Source organism: Solenopsis invicta, chromosome 14 (assembly GCF_016802725.1).
Source record: "Solenopsis invicta isolate M01_SB chromosome 14, UNIL_Sinv_3.0, whole genome shotgun sequence".
In the NCBI taxonomy this organism is placed as follows: domain Eukaryota; kingdom Metazoa; phylum Arthropoda; class Insecta; order Hymenoptera; family Formicidae; genus Solenopsis; species Solenopsis invicta.
The window spans coordinates 3,474,948-3,500,116 of NC_052677.1; the positions used below are offsets into that span (position 1 = coordinate 3,474,948).

At 29.8% G+C, this 25,169-nt stretch overlaps 1 protein-coding gene across 4 annotated transcripts in view; it reads left to right on the forward strand.

The window, feature by feature from the left end:
* The first annotated feature begins 2,270 nt into the window (after positions 1-2,270).
* LOC105199758 (probable serine/threonine-protein kinase DDB_G0282963) overlaps positions 2,271-25,169 on the forward strand; it is a 61,715-nt gene continuing 38,816 nt past the window's right edge. Inside the window, exons 1-3 of one of the 4 annotated variants that reach the window (XM_026139144.2) lie at positions 2,271-2,818; positions 14,576-18,714; positions 23,606-23,707. In XM_026139144.2, coding sequence (XP_025994929.1) covers positions 2,739-2,818; positions 14,576-18,714; positions 23,606-23,707 — 4,321 coding nt within the window. In that variant the 5' untranslated portion in view covers positions 2,271-2,738. The remainder of the gene's footprint in view (positions 2,819-14,575; positions 18,715-23,605; positions 23,708-25,169) is intronic. The other 3 variants (XM_039457679.1, XM_026139146.2, XM_026139145.2) reach the window with 3 other exon arrangements.

The window sequence follows — 25,169 nt, forward strand, 5'->3', positions numbered from 1 at the left end:
GTAACAATCGATTTATCGAAGAAACATTTTGATATAAAAATTTTGTTTAAAAAATTATATTAATAAAATCCCATGTTGTTTAAATTTGCATCACTCGAAGTATGTAGCCGAATAAAAAGTTAAATAAAAAAAAAAAACACTCGAGTGTACATACATTTATGAGATAATACGCTCAAGTTTAAAAACAATAAGGAAGTATGTATAATTAAGTACTAAAATGTACTTTAAAAAAATTTAAAAATGCTGTATAATAATTATTAGCTATTGGCATATGAGCTAAAAAACGACGAGCTATTAATTGAATAATTTCAAAAGCAATTGTTAGAATTCGTGACCTAATAACGAAAATAATGGGGGTAGCCATAATGCTCACAGTAGCTATAATATCTTCTTTTCTTCTACATGTTGTAAAAACACGGACAAGAGAAAAATTCACGACAATTTGCACATCGAATAAATGATATAAGTACTGCACACACATTTGTTATTTCTGATTTCTTGCGGTAAACATATTTGATTCACATTTGAAAAAATGTGCCTTTTTGGAATTAATTTTGACGTATACCACGCACATTCAATCATGTCTTTGAAAATGTTTGACGGGAACTGTGAGTACATTATTTATTCGATGTCGCAAATTTCTGTTTTTGTGAGATGCATCATTCGAGCCATCACTTCACATGAAAAATTATTAAATAACAAAATATTATGCATCTCTAAATTTTTTGGAGTGGAATTTCATCTAAAAGAGTGGAATTCTATTCCAAAGAATTTAGAGAGCAAAATTATTTGCAAACAGATTTTGATGTTGGAGCACTGTAAATTCGGAAAGTTTATGATTTTATAAGGTTATTTTAATTTTTGAAGGTTTATTGTTGTTAGTATGTATTATAATATAATATTTATTATATATTATAATATTTGTTAAATCATTGCATTATAACGTTTAAATGGAATAAAAAATTATAAAACACGTTAAAGAAAAAGAAAAGTGCCGAACTGTAAATACGAATTCAATTCGTTAGAGTAGTTATTCAATTTTTGAATTTTTAAAAATTTATAACTTAAAAACAAAGTTGCATGTTGATAAACGCTGCGATACGTATATCATTTTTAAGAATCACTAAAAATATTGGCATCGAAAACTACAGGGATCACTTCTGGGGTTTCCCTTGTGAGTTACAACGATTAAAAATGAGTAGTGCATTTTCTGTTGTTTCCTCTAAAAATCTCTTTGTTGTTTTCTCTAAAAATATTTTGTTGCCACGCTAGTATTCTGCTACAATTTGAACTGCACTATGGGGTAAATGCACCGTTGGTGGCCACTGCGCCCGTTTTGGTCATCTTTGTCATTTATTAAGTTCTTCTAGTTTAAGGTCTAGAAGTGTGCAGCAGTCGCGACATATGCGACTACTTTCCTCGGTCACGTAATGCAACAAATTGCTTTACGTTTCTCTTTTTAGATTGAAAAAAAATTGTTTTTTTATGGAAACTTTTACCCACGACAGTTTTCCTATAACAAACGGTAAGAATCTTCAAATTACAACAAGTAGAATTTGTCTGTATTTTCTAATGTAAATGCGAACAGTATATGTATATTGTACATATATAAAGTTAAATTTCTTTTAAAATGAATTCTGTTAATTGCGATTTTATAAAATTAATTTGTTAGAAAGCTATGTCAGGTTATGCCAGTCTGCGGTTCTTAGTGCCAACTAATAATTTTTAATTTTTATAATCTGGATAAGTTGGAACTTATTCAAACTGCGCTTCACATATTCATCGGACTTGAAACACAGTCATGAAGTCGGAATATGTAATATTAATGCTTTAGAAGCGTATATAACCCCCTCCCCCGCCCCCAGGAGCGTTTTAAGTCCAACAAATATGCGGCGTTTGAGTTTGAAATTGCACATTTCAATTTTATGCTATAAAACCATTTGTTATATATAACCATAAAATTGAAAAACTTATTCAAAGCATCTCTATTCGTATTTTATATATATATAAAGATTTTGATACTTTTCTCTTTGATAAATACATTTCCATGTAGCACAAAACATTCCAACAATGTTGTTGCAATGTTACTGAAATGTTGTATTATGTTCCGTATTGTATGGGATGTTTTTTGTATTCTTGATACAGTTAATTATAAATGCAGACACATAAAATATAAATAAACACTGTTTTTATATTAACCATTCACGATTAATTACTTCATTTCTTTCGCTTGTGTTGCTTGTATTTTCTTTCTCTTAAAGAAAATCCTAATAATCTTGTTAGTATGAATGAGTAATATTATATGCATGATGCATCAAGGAAGATGCGGATAATCTTATTCCGCATTCCTGTCGCCGTTGCAACTACCAGCCATAATAGCCGGCTGTATAGGAGCGGGTTATTAGAAGCCGGATAGTATAGTTAGCGCTTGGAAGCTTCATATACTAGAATTCTATTATTATCCTGGGTCGCCGGCTTAAACTCAGTTGGTCTTGGCTCTCTGAACCGTGAGAACAGTTTCGCTTTTCGCACACCTGAGAGCTACCGAGCTGATGCTACGTTTATCGTGATTGATCCACCGCTCCGCTAAGAGCACAACGCAGTTGCTCAGTCGTTCTTGCGACCAGCATGCCGATTGTTTCTTTCGCGAACTCGGTCATTCTTTATCGTTGCTTTCCGTATTATATCATCGTGACTAATATTGTTTAGTGTAAACAGAGAATAAGGTGTAAAAGAAAATGCCATACTATAACGACGTTCCCTACTATTATGGGGGAGCTTACTCTAATCACAGCTCGCTAATGACGGGCACACCACGGTAAGAGCAAAATGATTTTCAGTTAATGCAAAAACATATTTTGTATCCAATATTTACCCAAGTAGCATGCATATCCAAAATATAGAAATAAGATGTTTTAAAGACCTTTTAAAGGTGTTTTTAAAACATTATAATACCATAAAGACGATTTTAAGACATTTTATGTTTCAGTTTTGAATATACTATCTGAATAGTTTAACAAAGAAGTTGGAATTTTTTTATATCTTCATATTTTCGTTGGAACAAAATTTGTTCTTATTTTTTTTATTTGAGCGGACATTTATTGGTGGAAATTTTTCTCAAGGTTTTTAACGTGTATATGTTGCCTAAAATATTTTGAGAAAAATATTTAAACAAAAAAAATTATTTAAAATGGACAATAATTGATATATCTATAGACAAATTATAAAAATTCAAATCAATGATCAATACAAAAAAAATATACATGATTTTATATGGTATTGATTATATTTGATTTAAACTTTTATAGTTTTGAAAAAAGTCATTGTAAAACGTATTTCAAAAAATTTCTAAAACATGATTGTAAAATATATGCGCGAGCACACATTGCTTTATAATTAGCGGGTAAAATTTTGTATTGTTTATCTTTAATAAGACAAATAAATTCGCAATTGGCGCAAATTTATATCGGTTAAATTCATCATATTATGACAGTAATGATGAATTTGAGAATTAACTATAAATCGATTTGATTGTGACATAGAAAATACAAACATTATAGATTGATGTAAGCCTATTTAAATCGTGCGTATCTGTTATAAAACATTAGAAATATGTTTCTAATATTTTTGAATCACGTTCTATTCAATTTTTATTATGTAACAGAAATATACTTATTTTTAACATATGTCAATTAAAAATATTTCTATGCTTTATTGTTTGATGATTTTATTGCACATAAGTATAAAAGAATAACATATAAAATTTATGTCAGAATATATCATTTTTATTTTATCATTTTATTTTAGTATATATGTATATTGAAAATAATGTATCTTTTTTATAGCAACAATTTTTTGAAAGATTTTTTATTTTAATAAAATTTTAAGAAGTATGGGATAGATTTATTTATTTTTTCGATTTTTTTGAAAATTTTATACATATATATACACGTAACTCAAATATATAAATACTTGAACTGAAGACATTTAATCAAGTTAACAACTTTTCTCAGTGTATATAAATAATAAAAATAAAAGTGATAAAATATACGGAACTTCTTTTTTCAATTCTTCCTCTAATAAAAAAAGATTTCTGAAGACATGCGTAATTATACAAAAAATAACACGAATTTACCCACCAATCAATCGGATACGTCAAACAGATCACATTTACTTTTTGCACATGTGTCTAACAAGTGTTCGTAAAACGTTTCCGTTCTGCAACATAACAAGGAACAAAAATAAGCATTTGGAAATGGAGTGAATAATGTGATAGCCGATCAAAGGATTTGTTAATTAATACACATTGCAATGCATTCTTCTCATGATATTACGTTAGATGAATGACACTTAGAATTCTGCTGTATTTCATATTCATCGCTTCATCGCGTAAGAATTGTTTTTGTGCTCTTAAAATGCAAATAAAATCTTAAGAAACTTGTGCAGAGATTTCGTGTATTTTCTAAGCTGATAACATTATCTCACGTGATGATGCTTAGAGGAGTTATAGAAGTAGGATAGACCGGAACTAGTTGAACTTAGGGGCAAGTTGAGACGTGTAAACATTTCGTTAATCATAGCACGTATGAACATGTCGATGCCTGTATAAGAAAGCGCAAAAACGGAGACCACTGCACTGCATACGCTAAATCTGTGCTCGGCCGTGGACCATCAACGGGCGAATGAGATTATTATAGATTTTCATTTTCGGCGGCGAAAGTAAAGTTATCAGGTAATTATTCTTTTTATGAGGTCCATGAAGTCTATGAAGTCTATGAGGTTAATAAAATTATTATATTAATAAAAACGAAATATTTTTTTATATAAGTCATTAGCATAGTTTTTAATTAGAATGCTCAAGTAGCTACTTTATTTATGGCTTTTTAGTTATAAATAAATGTTTCAGTCGACATCGCTTTGTAACTAGTATATTATATATAATATATTTATGTATTTTATATATATATATATATATATATATATATATATATATATGTATATGTATATGTAACTATGTATGTACGTATGTATGCACGTATGTATGTACATATGTGTATTATGTTAACAATTACAGATTTAATTTTTTTCTTATTTGCGTGAAGCTTTCAAATTCTTTTTCATTGTATTAATAAAGTATTTAGAAAAAAAATGTTATAAAATTATTATAAAGAGAGACAAAAACTTTAATAAAAATTTAATCAATCCTTTAGTACTGAGATAAAAATAGTGACATTTTTACTGAGACTGGTCTCTAGAACATGATTAAAAAAAGTGGAATAGAAACACAGGAATCTTATAAATCTATGTTTTAATCATTCAAAGGTATAACGGTTATTATATTTTGATATGCTTGAAAAAAAGATGTATTTTTTAAATTTTCAAAAATTTTGGTGAGTTGTGAGCCATGACTTAAAATGGAAAATAATGACATATTTTGGTAATGACTATTCTTTATTTAAGTTGTAGGAAAAAGAAAATTAAAAGAATTCTGATAAAAAAACAAAGTCCATATAATCTGATTAGTCCGATTCGCAGTGAACATAGGTATAATAGCCGGTTTATAAATTGGAACATTTCAAGTGCACAACTCGATCGCATTCATTGCAATGTATGGAATTATTTTTGTTCAATTTCTTCGGCCAGTTAGCAATGAAACAAAATCGCCCAATTTTTCATTCGAAGCGGTTGATGGATCTACGTTTGCTTCATTTAGTATCGAAATTTAGCAAGTCACTTTGCACCTATCGATGTTATCGATATCGATGCTTGACCAACAGACATCATCGCTTTCTTCTCAATCGTCACCTTTTTGATGGCAGCCAGCATGGCATTAATATCGATCGCTGACTTACTAGATTTACTTGTATACTTATAACGCGGCATGATTACTATCTACAATCAAAACACGACAAAATCACGAAAACTACTAAATTTGCAAAGAAATTGCATGAAACATCCAAATTATGCATGAATATTGCAAAATACACATGAAAGATGCCAACTTAAGTTGAAAAATGTGTGGCTCACAATTCCCCAAATGCTACATTATCAAAATGGCTGTATAGTAATTAACACCTCGAATGTTCATGCAAAATTCCTTTTGTGCATCAAAATGGTAGGTCACCGGTAATATATTTATTTTTACAATCAGTTAAAAAAAAACAAGTAAAATTACGAATACAAATGGTCGAAAAAACTTTTTGAAGAAAATTAAAAATCAAAGTCTGGAGAGACACTTAAATTGTGTGCTGACGCGACAAGTGCTAGTCAAAAAGTAAGATCGCATGAAGAGAAACATTTTATCGTAGTTAGAACATGTTAAAATTTTAAATATGGCCGACTTTGAATGTTAACTCACAACTTCCCATGGCTTACAACTCCTCAAACTCCCTTAAACAAAACGGTGTAATTTATCATAACATTCAATTAAATATCTATAATTTCATCCTAGAATACAATTCATAATAGAAATAGAAAGGAATAAAATCAACTTTTTGCCTGTCACAATTATTAATAATAGTTTTATTGAATTTGATTGGTATTTTATTTGGCATGTATTCTTTCATAGTAAACAAGTACTGTTATCGATTTAGTTGACAACATTTTTGTAATCACATTCAAGATTCCACAAAAAGAACATTGACTTTATAGTTAATACTTTTAGACAATGACTATCCAGCTGAATTCATTTTAAACGCAATAAACACACATCTTAAAATGCTATTTTATAAACGCATGCTTAGACAAAGATATTAATAAAGAACATATCTCATAATTTATTCTACTATATCCCTGTAATATCGAATAAATTTAAGGTCTTCATACATAGTAAAAATTTTAAATGTTGACATTTTTTAATAAACAAATTTAGCAAATACATCAAACTCTACAAGGATATTTTCTCAGGTAATTTACAGAAAAAGTAGTATATAAAATCTCTTGTAAAAAATGTGATACGTTTTATATAAGTCAGACTGGAAAAATTTAAAGTCTAGAATATCTGAGCACCACAACTTGATACTACCAAATTTTCAGCGATTATGGAACACGTGATTAATTTAATCATGATTTTGATTGGAAAAATATTCAGAGATTCTTAATAATGTTTCTTAAGTCGACAATTGATATAAAAAATACACCAAATGCAAAACAATAGTCCATACATTAATTGTTGCGAGAAGCTTTCAGAAAGATTTCAATTTCTCACGTATATAATACAACATTTTTGAAAAGACTCTGCAAAATGTTATCATACTTTTATGTTTTAAATTAATAAAGTAAACATTAAATTTTGTTTCGTTTTGCAATCAAAAATTAAAAAATTGATTAATTTTTATTTTTAAAAGATGTTTGTTTATTTTCCTCATTTCTTCTTATTATTAAAAATACATTTTTAATCAATTTAATTGAAAGTAGAAATAACCTATTTTCTTTTTCTGGATTAAAAGCATTAACAAGTTTAACCTGAGGCCTGAGGATGACATTAAAATATAAAGAAAATATAAAAAATTATAAAGAATTAGAATAAATGATTGAAATATGATTTCAAAAATTTTTTATTAAAATAAAGAATTTTGACGTAAGCTACTCAATGATAAAATCTGGGATAATATTTTTTAGGAAGGAAAAATACAAGGAAAATTCAAGATAGAATGTGAGAAAAAAAGAAAAATTTAAGAAGAAAACAAGGGAAATTTCAGACCACTTTAGTGGAAACATTGGTTATAAATCAATCTTTATGAAAGTACTTTAACAAAAATATATTTTATTTTGCTTTAAGACTAACAGTAACACTAATGGAATACCTTTTATGTATTCATTTAAACAAAAATCTAAATAACTTTGAAAACTACATTTTTTTCAAAACTAAAGATAAAAATTATATAATATGGTTCTACGGACCAATCTTTGTATTATTTGAGGATTGATACATAAGTCATTTACTCTTTTTAGTATTATAATATATGACTTTATTAGATATTTATCTTCGTGGCTTAACTTACCCGTTAGTATGGTTCCATATGCCACATAAGTACATTGAACAACTCTGACTTTGTATTTAACATCAATTTTTCTTATTTATAAAATAAGAATATTTATAAATTAAGAATCTAGTGCTTAATTATTAATCTAGATAAGCATGCAAAGTTTAAAGTAGTTTTACTCTATCATAATTGTCTAAAAAGTTATAACAGTTTAAATAAAAAGTGGTTTATTTAGCCCTAGTTTACTCTATAGCAAAAAATAAGGTATTATTCAACATTATATAAAACTTTTACATTGTTTAAAAAAATAGATTAATAGTATTGTTTTAAATTAAAGGAATTTTTAATGATAAAAGTAAAAGTGTGTTTTTGAGTCTAAAAAAATTGATTATTATACTTTTGATATTTTTTATAGTTTAAACCGAGAGAGAGAAAAAAAGAGATTGATTGATTAAGCTTTATTTGTAACGCGCTCTAGGATACTTCCTCTCATTTCTGTCCTCAAAGGACAAGCAGGTACAGAGTTAGGCACAGTGAGGAATACCATGTATTCTTATAGTCTAATAATACATTGAAATAACAAAGTTAATATACGCAATAGGAAAATGTAAACTTCCTAGCTAATAACAAAAATAAAAATATAAGTAACAGAGTACAGAGTAAACAAAACAGATTGGAAATACATAATAAAAAAAAAAATTAAAGTACACAATGGAAGCCATGCTTTCGCAAATAAAATAAACGTAATATATTAATATAGTAATATAATGATAAGGCAAGCAAAACATGCCGAACAAAAATAAAAATAAGTGCGAAAATAATGGTAAGCGCATGCATGCATATATGTATGAAATAATATAATAAAATAATCTAAGAAAAAAAATAAGCAAAAGAAAGAAAAATGAAAGAGAGAGAGAGAGAGAGAGAGAGAGAGAGAGAGAGAGAGAATAGATTAAAGATAAGGGATTTGGAAAAGTTTTTATTAAGTTTAATATATTTTTTTTAAATAACTTTTGTCTTAAAAAATTTTTTAAATAAAACTTAAAACTTTTAAAATAATTTCTTTGCTTCTAATAAATATTGTACAATGTCTACAATGACATTGTAAAATCCCAATGTTCGTGATGCACATGATGACCGAACATATTTCAAACCACAGTCCATATGTAACATGACTTTATTTGCAGAATTTATACACACATTAAATTTAACAATATTATTTGACATTTACATTTAAGGCCTTCAAGTTAGACCAAAGTTAAAAAATTAATATGGAACTTCTTAAAATTAGGTAGATAATGTTCACCTGTAAAAATTTCTATGATCTGCAAAACTGAAATTAAGCTTTTATAAAAACACAGCGAACACTAATAATCAGTAATCATCTTACAATGTCTAAATAAACTGTAACAAAGTAATTTTCACGGTTGCTCTTAGAATTCAATAATTGTACAAGATATTCCATCATCCTTGATATATTCCACGATCGTCATTTATCCTTTATAAAAAAAAGAATAAAAAAAGTAATAGAAATAGTGATAATCACGTTGTCGCATTTGTCTCTGAATTTAATTGAGAGTAGTCAAATAGGTCGTTTTCATCGTCTAAAACAAACGAAACTTACATCGGTTGTTTAGTATCCATTTCTTCGGAAGATTTTTATTTTGAATTTTTTCTTAATTCTATTTTAGCAATGCACAATCTATTAAATATATTAAATACACTCGTTAACAAAAAATAGGGAACACTTTCCAGACACCAAAAATCAGGCTATTTTCAAATGGCTGTGACTCGGCGAAAAATCATCGCAGATGAAAAATAAAAAAAGCATTTTTAAGCTTGAAGTTTAACGCTGAATCGACAGATTTTTAAAGTTCTTTTAACTTCCTTGTCTTATGCAGTAAAAAAGCTCACCTTGTTTTGTTCCTTAAAATTTTGACACTTTGCAGCTCGATAAAAGAATTTTTTTCGAACAATTTAAACAAAGCTTCATAAACTACAACATTTTACCTACAGAATGCTTTTCTTAAAATTTCTCTACGATTTTTTCTGACCGAGTTACGCAATTTTGAAGCTAAACCTGCATTTTTTACAAATGATATTCGTATTCCGTGAAAAATCATTGTAGATAAAAAATGAAAAAAGCATTTTAAAGCTCAAAGTTTCAGCTTTAACGTGCTATCGATAGTTTTCAAAAATTTTGGTAATTTCTCAGTGCTATGTTTTAAAAAAGATACATTGTTTTTTTTCTTAAAATTACGTATCTTTGACAGCTTATAGCACAATAAAAAAATTTTTTCTTGACAAATGTAATGCAAGTGCCATACAATATGACATTTTCTGCATAAAATGATTTTTTTTTAATTCTATGATTTTTTTTGACCGAGTTACAAAAGTTAGAAGAAATACATTTTATACAGTACATTTTTCCGAAAACTGACGTTTACCGCCGACATTAGCATTACTCAATGTACACCACGTAGGGGTGCCGGTCAAATTTTTACACATCGGGTGTGTGTGTGTGTGTGTGTGTGTGTGTGTGTACGCGTGCGTGCGTGTGTGCGTGCGTGTGTGCGTGCGTGTGTGCGTGTGTGTGTATGCCACAGCGGACATAAGGAACCCGCAGTTCGTCACTTCTACAGTATTTAATGACTCCAAATCCTCTCTGCTGTGTGTACGCGCGCGCGCGCGCGTGTGTGTGCGGATGGGTGTGGGTATGTGTGTGTGTGTGCGCGCGCGCGTGTGTATGTTTTCAGGATAAATACTTGCAATTAGTAATATATAATTTGTGTGCAAATATTAAATGCTACAGAAGTGACAAACTACGGGGTCCTTATGTCTGCTGTGACACACACACATACACGATATGCAAAAATGTACTGTAAAAAACGTGTTTCTTCAAAGTTTTGTAACTCGGTCAAAAAAAAAAAGTCGTAAAAAAATAAAAAAAAAGTATTTTGTAGAGAAAATGTTATACTTTATAGCACTTGCATTGCATTTGTCAAGAAAAAATTTGTTTATTAAGCTACAGGCTGTCAAAGATACGTAACGTTTTAAGTAAAAAAACAGTGTTCCTTTTTTGGAGCATAGCACTGAGAAATTGAGAAAAATTTTGAAAACTATTAATAGCACGTTAAAGCTGAAACTTTGAGCTTTAAAATGCTTTTCTTCATTTTTTGTCTACGATGAATTTTTACAGAATACGAATATTATTTATAAAAAATGCAGGTATAGTTTCAAAATTGCGTAACTTGGTCAAAAAAAAAAATTGTAGAGAAATTTTAAAAAAAGCATTTTGTAAGTAAAATGTTGTAGTTTATAAAGCTTTGTTTGAATTGTTTGAAAAAACTTCTTTTGTCGAGCTGCAAAGTGTTAAAAATACAAAATTTCAAGGAACAAAACAAGGTTTTTTTTTTTACTGCATGAGACAAGGAAGTTAACCCTTAAATACATAAGTGGGTCTGAGAGATCCCATATGAAGTTTTGAACGCTTGTTGTGTGAAGACGGAATGAGATAGAAGGTTCGGACCAGGACGTAAAAAAAGTTTGAAATTTCCTCTTTTGATTGATACGGTTGATCAACTTTTTTGGTCAACTAGAATTTGGACGGCACGGTAGCAAATTTTGTTAGGGTCAATAGGACCCATATAGTGTGTGAGTGAAACGTTTTTGTGTGTAATCTTATGTAAAAAAACTGGACCAAACACGTTCAAATAGATCCGTACGCGTATGTTACTCTGTCTAAAGTTAAAATATTATAGTGCTGTGAAAAAGAGGACTTTTGCATAGGATCCAACATATATTATCAAACACATCAATTTTCAACTTTAGACATCTTGAGTTAATCAAAAATACCTCATATTCGCTTTGTTACGTAAGTATATTTTTCAATAGAAATGGCAATGACATAATTTTTTTTGAAAGTATGATTCTTTGAGCTTTAAAACGCCATATTGTAAAGTTTTTAAAAGTTTTTTTGTTGCAAAGATATGATTTTTAGAAAAAAAGTAGCTTTTTAGACACCCAAAAATACCTCATTTTCTCCTTGTTATATAATTATACTTTTTAAAAGAAATGACAATAACATAATTTTTTTAAAGTATGACTTTTTAGCTTTAAAATGCCGTATTTGAAAGTTCTTAAAAGTTTTTTGTTGCGGAGATATGATTTTTTAAAGGAAAAGTGGATTTTTGAACAATTTTTAATTTTTGCTTAATGGTTTATAACTTAACAACATATCATTTTTTGGCAAAGCCGATTATGTAGTCATATTTCTGAGATTTTGAACTTTCATGTGAAAAAAAAGTTTGTTGAAAAATGTTGATTAGAACCAAAGTTATAACTTTCCAAAGTTGAGAAAGTCTCTCAAACCCGAAAATGTGTTTACATATTTTATGGGATCGGTGTGTTTAAGGATTAAAAGAACTTTAAAAATCTGTCAATTTAGCGTTAAAGTTGAAACCTCAAGCTTCAAAATGCTTTTTTTATTTTTTATGTGCGATGATTTTTCGCCGAGCTACAGCCATTTGAAAATAGCTTAATTTTTGGTGTCTGAAATGTATTCCCTATTTCTTGTTGACGAGTGTATATGACTTTAATCGGGCACAAACATTTTGGATCGACGATTTTGAATCCGTCATCATTGATTTTCCCATTTAATTAATAGATTCGTATTCAGTGTTTTACAATTAGATTAATTTTCATAAAAAGTTTAACTACTATAACCTTATAACTGCGTTTTAAGAGCGCTAATTTGGATTCCCTATTTCCATAATTTGCCATTTTTAATAACAGATTCGTGATTAGCGACTTTTATAACCTGACGTACCAATTATCATAAGATACTTTTACAATATATCTGATTTATAATCAATTTTATTGTGGTATACACGAAAACTCGACTTGCAAAAGAAAATATGATACTTATAACTTTAAAAAAAATATATGTTCTGGTATGTAAAATAGTTTTTACAATTTCGTGTGGCTGCCAAACAATAACTTCTTATCATTCATTAAAATTTCGCAGGAGATCCAAAAGTCGGATTTTTTAACATCCTCCTTGAAAGTACAGAAGTAATATTTAAATTTATTGTATTCAGAGGATTACAATCAGCAATATATCAGAAAGTTTTTAGTAACTTTTTGGTATAATAATATTCAGATTATTTACAGACACATTGAAATCTTTTTGAAATGTTCCTGAGACATTTTTGAAAAATTTCGAAACTGTATGGGTTTGTATTAGCAATGTAAGAAATTCTCTAAAACCGAGATTTTATGATAATTAGATAATTTTTTTTCAAATTTTATCCGTCATATTAGAACTACACATTTTGAATGTTTATTTTTGATATGAAAGTTAAATAAATATCAAATTACTCCATAAGTAAAGGTTGATAAAAATCGAGTAGGAGAAAGGGAGATGAAATGACAAATTGTTAATTTTTCCAATTGAATAATAAATAATGAAAGCCGTGGTGCTTAATTCATTAGAAACTTTAGATGGTAATAAATAATCTGAGGTGGTTTGATAATAAGTAATATGTTTTGGAAGCATCTATATATAATTTTTTAGTGTTTATTCGTAAGAAATAACATAATTATAATAACTATTTGCATTTTCTCTATAAAATCACAATATTGTATAGCTAAAAATGAATACAATAATGTATTTATATTTTTCAATCTTCGTATTGCAATATTTTATATTTCATAAACAAATAAACACGGCGAGTGTGGATAAGATGACGAAAATTATGCATAGGCAAGGTAATGCATTTGTGCATTAGTTTTTTCGGTCTTAACAGCATTCTGATTGTCAGAATGCTATATATAACGCAATTTTAATTGCAATATGTGTCGTAATGTATATCATAATTATAATAATTTTATTTTTACAGATTACATACAAATATTTTTTGTTTTACTTACAATTTTCTTTAACTACGTTGTAATATCAAAATAGTATAAGATTATTATATTATAATAAATCTTATATTCATAAGAGTACATTTTTAACTTTATTTGACCATTTTTCACCTTACTCCGTATTAAAAGTCATCTTACCCGCACATGGGGGCAAGATGATGAAATTTACATGTCCTAAAAAAATTTAATTTAAAAAGGTTGTAATTTATTTAGCAACTTTTAATTTTTACTGATGATAAACAAGATTTTAGTAAATCTAAAAAATAATAGATTGTTATTTTTACATTATCAGAAATTAGTAAAAATCGACAAACTTTAAAATCTTTATCTCTCTATCTCCTCTCCTTCTCTCCTAAGCAGTTTACAAAATAAAAGGAATGACTTCAAAAAAGTCAATTTACATCGGCTTGATTTTTATGATTTCAAATTAATAGAAGATAAAATTTCGTTTTATTTCTTCAAGTTTCTAAAATTCTATAACCTTTGAAGGCACAAGCTTCTAACAATTGATTTCATATGCGACATAAACTAAACGTTTGTATCATTTACGAAAGAATACGTTAAACGCTCCATGAGAAAAATATCCGCCAAAATAAAAGTCAGCTTTTATGAAATCTAGTTTACAACTAATTCTCTAAATGAGATTATAATATTTCGTACAGACCCTTTCATACTCCGCTGTCGCGTTTCTCGCCTCATCTGTCGACGATCTCGGAATCTCCGCTCTGCCATTTGCATCGGTTTTCGCCAATTACTGTGAGATCAACGAGACGAGTAATCGATACGGCAGATATTGATGTTTCGTCGCCGAGAATACTCTCGCACAATGGAAATCCTCCTCGAAATCGGTTGCGTCGCGATCGGCCGACTATTAAAATCAGATCGCAGGCTTTAAAAGATAATCCGGCATTACGCGAGCATCATGAAAAGCATGAGAAATCAGTGGGCGAACTATTAATGGAAAAGTTCTTTATCAAGGACAAGAAATCGGATGGTGACGGGAGTCAACAAGGAATACGTTTATATCATCAAATTAATTTAGATCGTTTAGAAGATTCTCAGGAGCGAGAAGCTATGCAGAAGCGAGTCACTCGCAGATTCACTCGACGAAGATCCTCCGCCGATTTGCAGCTCGATCCCGAGCAGATACAACGAGAGGCTGCGTACGCGCAGGTGGAGGCAAAGGTTCTGGATAGTCTCGTGGCTGAGGAGCAAGCTCAGATTGAGAACGAGGCACGGCGAGGTACTCTTGTGTTTCGAAAAGGATCGACGGCGAGAGGGCCAATCATCCCAGAGCACCCTTATTATACGAGTAATGTTGATTCTGATACGATGACACAGGAGGAGGAAGAAGCAGCCGCGACGAGGATAAGGAAAGCCATGAAGAAAGCTAAAAAGAAAAAAAGACAGTCCGTTGACAAACTGTCATCGACTGACAATATCGATAATAAGCGATCGAGCACTTCCAGTGAGGTTTCCACTGATTCGCAGATTCTTGAGAGTGGTGAATCAAAATCTCAAATGTATAAGATAGAGGCATGTAACAGTGTTGGAGATTTCTCTACGATCTGGGTAAATACAAACGCTGAGAATGAGAGGCGCAAACAATCGACAGTTGAACAGCTCAAAGAGGAGGCGAAGGTCTCCATTCCCAAGAGACTTGAAAATGGCATGGATGTTTCCTTGAACAATACGGATGAGATGGAAACGCAGATTGTATTAGCAGTGCGAAAACCTTACATAAAGGATCAATCAAGAAATAGTGTGTATTTGACGGTGAAAAAGCCTACAGAAAACTTTAATAAAAAGCTCGCGGAAATTAAAAAACTCGAGGTTGATGAAGATCAATCGAGCCTGACGAACAGCTTTGATGACACCAAAAATATTTTTAAAAACAACGCATTAAAAAGTTCAACAAATATAGATTCAACGGAATCGAGTTGTAAGCTTCAAATGACAGATAAAAACTTTAAAACGTCAAAGAAAACAGAGTATAAATCTAAAAATACAAAATCTTCAACGAAAAAAGATATTTATTCTATGTCGAACGATGATTCGTTGAATAAACAAAACAGCATTGTTAACGAGGCAATAAAGAGTGATACACTAGAACTCAATACTAAAGATCTATCATTGTCGAAGAAAGCCGAGACAACTTCAAGTTCCGTACAATCAAATGTTTCAAGTTTTGTGTCGACATACGTACCGGAAAACAATTCACAAATGGATCATTTTCAAGGAACATGTAAAGAAACTTTTATTGCAGATGTAAAGAATGACGAGAGTCAAAAGAACAATCATAATGCAATCGACGCTACTGAGAAGATATTTAACCACTTAGAAGCCGATTCGGTTGTCAAAACACCAGAAGCTCATGTCATAAAAAATTCTGTCATTTCCGTTGAAAATAAGTTTCTAGCAGAGAAAGACAGGCCAAAGATCTCGCACGATGAAAACGCGATAAAGGGAAGTGTTGTCGAGACCGAAGCCAGCGGCAATGTTGGTGAAAACAGTGCCAACGATGCAACGCTCACGACAAATAGCGCGACCTGTCGTTTGCCAAAACTGTCTAAAATTAATACGGATAGAAATAATGCCGTAGAAGTGCCAAAGCTTTCGTTACGAGAGACCACAGAGTATCTGGCGGACTCACCGAAAAGCGATCGAGACGTCGTCAGAGCTACTGCTGTCGCATTACCGGAAAAGAAGGTGAATAAAACGTCAAACTTGGCGCAAGTTTCCGTCGATGCTTCAAAGAGAACCAATGGCGTAGACACGGATAAATCGACTTTCAAAATCAACATGACTCGTTACAATGATACCATCAAATCGGAGGTTAAAGAAACGACCTTGTCCAAGGAAACAAACGACGAAGTGTGTAGTAATGAGTATTTTGAGAAGACAAAATTGACGACGAATATTAAGCCGGCAGAGGATGTGGATCTGGTGAAAATGTTAAGGAAGAATGCCCAAAAAATTGACAGAAATGCGTTAGCCTTGGAAACGACTGATTCATCTAAAACCGATACGAAAGTAATCGTCACCGAAGCAACAGCTGATGCATCAAAAGAAGTTGAAATATTAAAGACTAATACGATCAAAAAAATTAATCATATGGATGTAGGAAAGGATTCCTCGAGAGATTTATCTAGTGTCAAAGTCAAGGTACCGAAATTTAATACCAAAGCGTTGACGCTGTTAAAAAACGACGTGAATGAAAACGGCGTTGCGAATTCGTCAAAAATTGGAAAAGATTCAGGTATATTTAAAATTACAAAAACTAGAGATGACAAATCCCTTTTTCGAAACGATACTGATAGCGAGACAAGAGTTTTGAAGAAAAGTATCTCTGTTGATTCTTCGAAATTAATAAATGATTGTTCAACAAATAATATTTCCAAAGTTTTCCAACAGTCCATGTCTATTGATGGAAATACTACAGACAAGAGTACATCTATTAAGAAGATGTCAGAGCCAAAAAATTCTTCAAGTAAAGTAACAGAAAAGAAACCAACGAAAATCGACTTTTTACCTCAACCTTTTATCTCAATTTTGAGTTGTGATCCTCAAGATGAAAGTGCAGTGTTAGTGAGAAGCGCCTCTACCGAATCCATTGATTTTTGGAGTGAGATCAAAGCGCCGGGTAGTCCCGAAACGACGAGGTCGAAACAACAAATTGAATTTCCTCTTCGCGAAGCAATAGTCACTTCTAAGGTTGAGGAAAAACCCAATTCGATGAATTTAAAATGGAAAGATGTAAAGAAAATTGAGATTGACGTTAAAGCGAGCACCGCAGCGTTCGAAGATTCGACAATTGGATTCAACAATACAGTCCTCGAAGAAGAAAAAGAAAAGGAGAGAACTGTTTCGGAATCTTTAAAAGAGGAAGCAACGGAAATAGAAAAAAATGTGCAAAAGTTACCGCTGAAAAAGAAGAAGAATCTTTCGATAGCGATCGATACTAAGGACACGAACTCGATCGTGAAGAAAGTTTCATTGAAGCGCAACGATTCTGATACATCAATTTCCATAACTACTCCAGTTGAGGCTGCCATACCGGTAATAAATATAGTTGAAGCACCCAATTTATCCGAAGAGTCCGATAATCGAAAAGTCGATGAGGAGTTCGAGGATCCCTGCACTCCGACGAACGAACTTTCACCCGATCCTTCTTTGATCAGAAAGATTTCGAGATGGAGTAATCAAAACGATCTGACAAACACTGATGATGTGCACACTCCGATCGCATCGGAGGATACCAGCCTGACCGCCAGTCCTAGTATCAGTCCTCCGCAATCTTCTAAGACGAAGCGTGTGATTAAGAAAAAGAAATTGGCCAAAAGAACACCGTCGGAAAAAAGCGAGAGAGGGTTGAAGGAAACTCGTAGCAATGAATCGACAGCAACGAATCAACAAAACACCGCTAAATGCATGCCCGGAAAACAGCTTTTGGCAAAAATTTCACCAAAAACGTCTCCTAAGTCCAGTCCTAGGAACACACCCTTACAACGGCCGCTCGATCTTATAAAGATGTTTTACACGACACCGTCCGCATTGCTCACAGCCACGCCGCGAGATCTTTCCAAAGTCAGACGAGCGAAGATCAAGAGAAGACGGCATCATTCACGTACACCGTCCATCAGTAGCGACAGTACCGGAAGTACGACGAGTACCGCCACGATAGGGAGCACAGACGAAAATAGATCGACTCGTGTCGAACTGGACGATGATTCCGAACACAAAAGAACAAATTCGACGAGGAGTAATGATTCCGGATTTGATGGTTCGCCGAGAATCTCGAGTACTTACTTTGCAATTGTTTGTGCATCAGTTTTGGCATCGGGTATCGCATATCAAGACAATTTCCAAATATTTTTTTTAGAAAAAATTTAATAATTTTGACAATGCGACGGATGATAAGATTGATTTTCGTAATAGTTGGAAATACTGCAAATGATGATAAAAATTAAACCAAACATTGATTAATAATTTTCGAATTATTAATAATTAATTTTTAAAAATAGAAGTAGTGGAACGCAAACATCAAATCAAAATTTATATTAATTATTATTCATAATATTAAAATTAAAGGAAAATGATTTTTATCCAAAATCTCAAAATTTTTAAAAATGAATCATGTACGCTTTGTCTAATTGTGAAATTGTGAATTTTTATTTTCGAAAGGAGGAAATTTAATGTCCAGTCCATAATCATTTCCTTATAATTAGGAAATGATTATGGACCGGACATTAAATTCTTTTAAATGTAACATAGTACTTTTTAATTAAAATTGCAGATTCGGATTGCAGTTAAAAAAGAAAAGTTTTGTCTCAAACATTTGTTTTTTGAAAACGATTCTATTAGTTTCGAAATAATTTTAAAAGTGTGATAAAAAAATGAACTTTAATAAAAGGTTAATGAAAAAATTTCTAGTGAAAATGTTTGACAAAAGTTTTTTTTTACTTTTTTTGTGTGTAAAGCGAGTTTACAAAAAAAAGTATGATGTTCCCTTTGTTTTAAAAGAGATGTATCGGTTTTTGATATCCCATAAGTTATAAATAGTTAAGTATAAGTTTGGTTAAATTTGAAATTGAATTTAAAGTTGAAAATTTTTAAATTTGAATCAATAATATATATTGTATGTAATTTTAATGAGTGATACATATTTCTGTGTACAAATAGTTTTTAAATATGTATTTCTAATAATGATCATAGTTAAAGAGTTAGACATAATTCAAAAACAAAAATTTCTCTAGAATACTTTTTGCATTTATTATAAATACATTATGATTTAAAAAAACAATATTAAAATCGCATTGCCAAAGTTATTGCACAAGAGAATTATATATTAACATCATTTTTAATTATATAATTTTTTTAATATCTAAGTTAATATTATTAAAAATATTATTTTATTTTAATGCCTTAGCAAAACAAAAAAAAATATCTGGAAAACGGTAATACTAATTTAATAACATGATATATTAATTAATTAATATTAATTTATTGGTTTATGTTATGTTTGATACGCTTCAAGTGTTTGTTAACACTCTTCATTTTCTAGGAATAATTTTGCATGTAGGAGTGTGTATTTCGGAATTAGACAAAATCTAGGTAAATTATAAATTATAGTCTTGTCCCGTTAATAATTGCATGAGTGTTCTAGCATGAATAGTTTTATAATTTACATTTCTTAATACTAACATTCATCTGCATTTTAATGATGATACTTATTTCAGAATTACCGTCACCTATGTTAACTTTTAAATACAAATAATACGCACAGACAAAGCATTTGTAAAAGAGATGGTTTGTCGAAAGTGCATATCAAAAATATTTATACGCTGAGAAAATAATAAACTTGAATTTTTTAATTTGATAAATTTCTTTAGTTTAAGTATTTATATATTTAAATTAAATATATTAATAAAATTAATATATATATATATATATATATATATATATATATATATATATATATACAGGGTGATTATTAATAAATGTTTCCATTTTTTACCATCGGAGCACGCATTTGTAATTTCTAATATAATAATATGTTAGAAATACATATCCGTCGGTAAATCATGCTCCGATGTTAAAAAGTGGGAACATTCATTAATAATCACCCTGTATATATATATAGAATCTCGGTTTAGGTATTTTATGTATTCAAACTGAATATACAACCCAGTAAACTTATTGTTAGTAATTAAAGTGAATTAAAATGGATTCAAATTTTCAGAAGCACGCATTCGTGAACGTTAAAATGAATTTATTTCAATGCCCAATGCTTTTGTATCCATTTATAGGAATTGAATGACAATTTTACCTTAATCACAATGAAAAAATAAGTTCAGTTTTAAAAAGTAGATTATGAATATTGCTTAAATTAAGTCTGAATAGAGAATGTAGTTTTTTAATCCAATTTAACTTAAATTTTTAATCCAGTTCAATCCAATTGAATCTTAAAATGTTTTTTCTTGCGTATGCGTATGCGTATGCGTGTGCGTGTGCGTGTGTGTGTAATATTGCATATTGTATATATATACATACACGGATATAAAAGCAGTGTATTCATTTTAACGTTCAGGAATGCGTACTTCTGAAAATCTGAAACTATTTTAATCCATTTTAATCAATTTTTGTTTACTGTGAAATATTTTAGTTAACTTCAAATATTATTTATATTAAATATATATTTGAACTAAAGAAAATTGAAATTTAGTCAAGTTAACAATTTTTTTCTCAGTGTACTAAACGCACACTTATGTACATAGATGTACTGTAAGCCCAAAAGACCAAGTCACGTTTTCGTTCGACGCGACATTTTCGAACTCATAAAGCTCGTTCTTTACGGCAGTTGTTTTTTACGGTGCGTTTCGTTAAATTGGTATCGCGTGTTGACGTTCAGGCAAATAGTAGAAACGACAGACGCAAATTTCCGCGCACACTATTAGTGCTGACGTAAAGTCGTTGCTGTGATGTCAACGACACTTGCATCTGGCCTTCTGTTATGTAGGAAGATGTTATATGGGATATTTTTAAAATGTTTGTCCAAACTTTGTCGGTGTATTTTAAATCTAGCTGATAAAAAATATACAAGGTGTCTGAAAAATTGCCCGTAGTACTTCGGGAAATAATTTGGAACCCATCAAAAAAAGGAAAAAGCTATATAAACATTTGGATCGGGAAAAAGTTGTTTCTGAGTTACAGCCATTTTTATGTTAAAAAATCGCAATTTTTTTTTATTATAATCATAATTTATTTTATGTTTTTTAACATAAATAACTTTATTTTAAATTATTTTGGCGACAAATTGCGATTTTTAAATAAAATAAGTTGTGATCTTTTTGATATAAAAGTGGCTATAATGTATGTTTATAAAAAATGATTTATTTAGAGACTTATGTTTATATTTTTGGGTTCCGTACTTCTTGAAGTATTGTAAACGATTTTCTGCACACACTATAAATATAAATCGTAAGTGCATTTTTTTGTATTAAGGGAGGAAATTAAAAGTTATTTAAAAACACTTAATTAAATCAATTAAGTTAGTTACTAAAGTATTTCGACGAGATACAATAATACGAAAAATTGCATTTTAATTAAAAACATGAAAAACTATACATTTATTAATATCCCTATACTAAATTATGCAATTTAATGTTTATTGTATTAGAATATGAATATGTCAATTTATTTATGTACTTTTTGTTAGGCATTTTCGTGGTTGTCATCGCCATTTTGCTTCAATTATGATGCTTACAAGGAAAGGTTTCGAAGTGTCCCCCGCGATTTTGACGAGCCTTTAATATGTTGTTGTACAGATAAAAATAAGAGACACGTATTTTTTTACATGCCCGTTTTCACTTTTGGGAGTAAAACACCCCTTTGAAGAAAATCGGTTTTTTTCTTTCGAAGCGTATATTGTCGAAACTGTAAGAGATAGAGAAAAATGTTCTAATTGAAAGTTAAATGGCTTGAAGAGTACTTTATAACAGTGATAAAAAAAAACTAAAAATAAATGTTTTTTAATACTTTTCCCAATTACCTACCTACTTGTTTTAAAATTTTTATTTCTTTTTATAGGCGAAATAAAGCTTATTTTATTACAAATTCAATGGTATATGACAAAGTTATGTTGTGACATTTACATAACACTTAAATGTATACATATTAAAGTCAATACTGCCAAGACGTAAAAATTAAATTTCAAGATAAGACATAATCCAAAGTGCATGCGCCAAATGGCGTCGTTATGTATATTTCTACACTAACCAAATTTTGTATATAATAAACACATAAATTGAATTGTATAAATGCAGTATAAAAGGTGAAACTTCTAACTAATTTTTAAATTAGTTTTATGTTAGATCTCTTGTTGTTAGTTGATCAACTGGTTAGCACGTGTCTTTTATTTTGATCTCTAAGACAACGTATTAAAGACTCGTCAAAATCGATGGGGGACCCTTCCATAGTGCGAGTACCATGCGTTATGGAATGGTTTTTAGTTATTTTTGGAAAATGGGAATGTCGGAACATAACTTTATCATGCATCTTTGAATTCGCAATAAAATAAGCTTTATTTCGCTTATAAGAAGAAATAAAAATTTTGAAAAAGTGATAAGTGGTGGGGAAAAGTATAAAAAATAATAATAAAAAAAAAATTTTATCACTGTTATAAAGTACTCTTAAAACTATTTAACTCTTAATTAGAATATTTTTCTCTACCTCTTATAGTTTTGACGATATACGCTTTGAAAGAAAAAAACCGATTTTCTTCAAAGGGATGTTTCACCCCCTTAAAGTGCGTATGGGTACGTATAAAAAAATATTTGTCTCTTATTTTTATTTGTACAACAACATGAAGTCAAAATCGAAGGGAAACACCTCGAAACTTTTCCTTGTTAAACCACAAATATAATTACAGTATAATATAGATGTAAAAGTACCATCTTTACATATATGTTATATCAGTTATACCTGTACTTTCTTTATAGTATCGTATAGACACAATAATATATATGATATACATATAATATGAAATACTATTTTAATACTGTAAATCACGTAATATACATTGATTTTCTTTTTTATGCCGATTCAAGATGCATCAAAGAAAGAATTTTATATTTATTGATTTATAAATATATCTTTATTCTTAATTGGTTCTCGATAAAACGTTCCCATAGATTGTGATATGGCTTGCCACAAGAAGTGCGAGAAACTCACAGGAAACCTATGTGGATTGAATCAAAAGCTAGTCGCTGAAGCATTGCAATCTTTAAAAAGAAGTGAGTAATGATCTGTAGATCTCTCTCTCGCGTTATTATTTAACTGAAATATTGATGTAGTAATGCAGTCTTACTAAAGTAACACGTAATCTTATTTGTGAATATTCTTCGTTCCTTCCCCAATTTCACAATACAAATATGAATTATGCAAGTAATAGTCGAGCTGTCAAAGTTATTCTTAAAAAAATGTTTCACGGTTAATTCGCATGATTATTTGTTATATACATAGTAATTAAAAATAAATTAGTAAGTAATTAAATATAATAGTGAGAAATTTACAATTAAAATAATTACAATTAAAAAACTCTTGGTACATTATACACATGCAATATGTATGTGTATATATACATATATACACAAATTATAACACACACACACACACACACACACACACACACACACACACACACACACACACGTATAATACTTACGTGTCCGAGTAGAAATTGATATACCCATCTAATCATGAGACAGAAGAGTTGTGTCTTATGTATCTAGTATATATTTAATTTTTTAGCTAAGTGTTAGTCAGAAGTGTGCTCATTGCTTGTAGTAGTAACAAAATACAGTGACTAGACAAACATAATAGTTTAAAGTATATATAGAAACCAAATAAATATAGAGGAAAAATGCAATTGAATCAACAACATCAGTCTAATTGGAAATATTTTGTTACTTTAATAAAAGAATTAACGAAAATAAAAAGATTAAAAGTAAAAACAATAAAAAACTAATTAAATGAATAAAATTTAGTTGAATTAACTATATATATTTCTGATAGCTCGTGATTAGATGTTTAATTGAATCTAACTACGTTTTAATTTATATTACAACATTCTTTTCTAGTGTAATTATGATATAAAAAATCATAATTTTTATTTAAATTGTACTTATTATTAAAAAAAAATCTTTTACAATTCATTAGACTTAAATCTGGGTTTCTTGGTATTTGAATTGCTTATCTACATACTGTGTCACTGTTTCGTTGATTGATACAGATGTGTGCAAGTTGTTCTCGCATTTTTTGAATTTTGTTTTTTTTTCTTTTTTGTTAATTATGCTACATACATGTGTTAATTTATCCCGCAAATCGCAGTTTATATAATAACATAAAGCATTAAACAAAATTGAAAAATCAAATTTCTGCCAGCCCCGCACTTTTTGAATTTTGTATTTTTTTGAATTGTGCTGCGTTGGGCTATGTTTGTGCCGATTTATGCCATAAAAAATCGATAACTTAAACAAAAATTGCAAAAAAAATAAAAAATATTTATTTGCTATTAAGATCAAATTTTTTTTTTAATTGACATTAATTTGTACAGTGTTGTGGCGTCGAAAAATGTTAATATTTTATTCCGTTTTGATAAAAAAAAATTTACAAATTAAAATGAGAAAAATATATAAAACTTGTACTCAGGGTTGGAAAGTAACATGTTACTTGTAACGCCGTTACTGTTTTCGT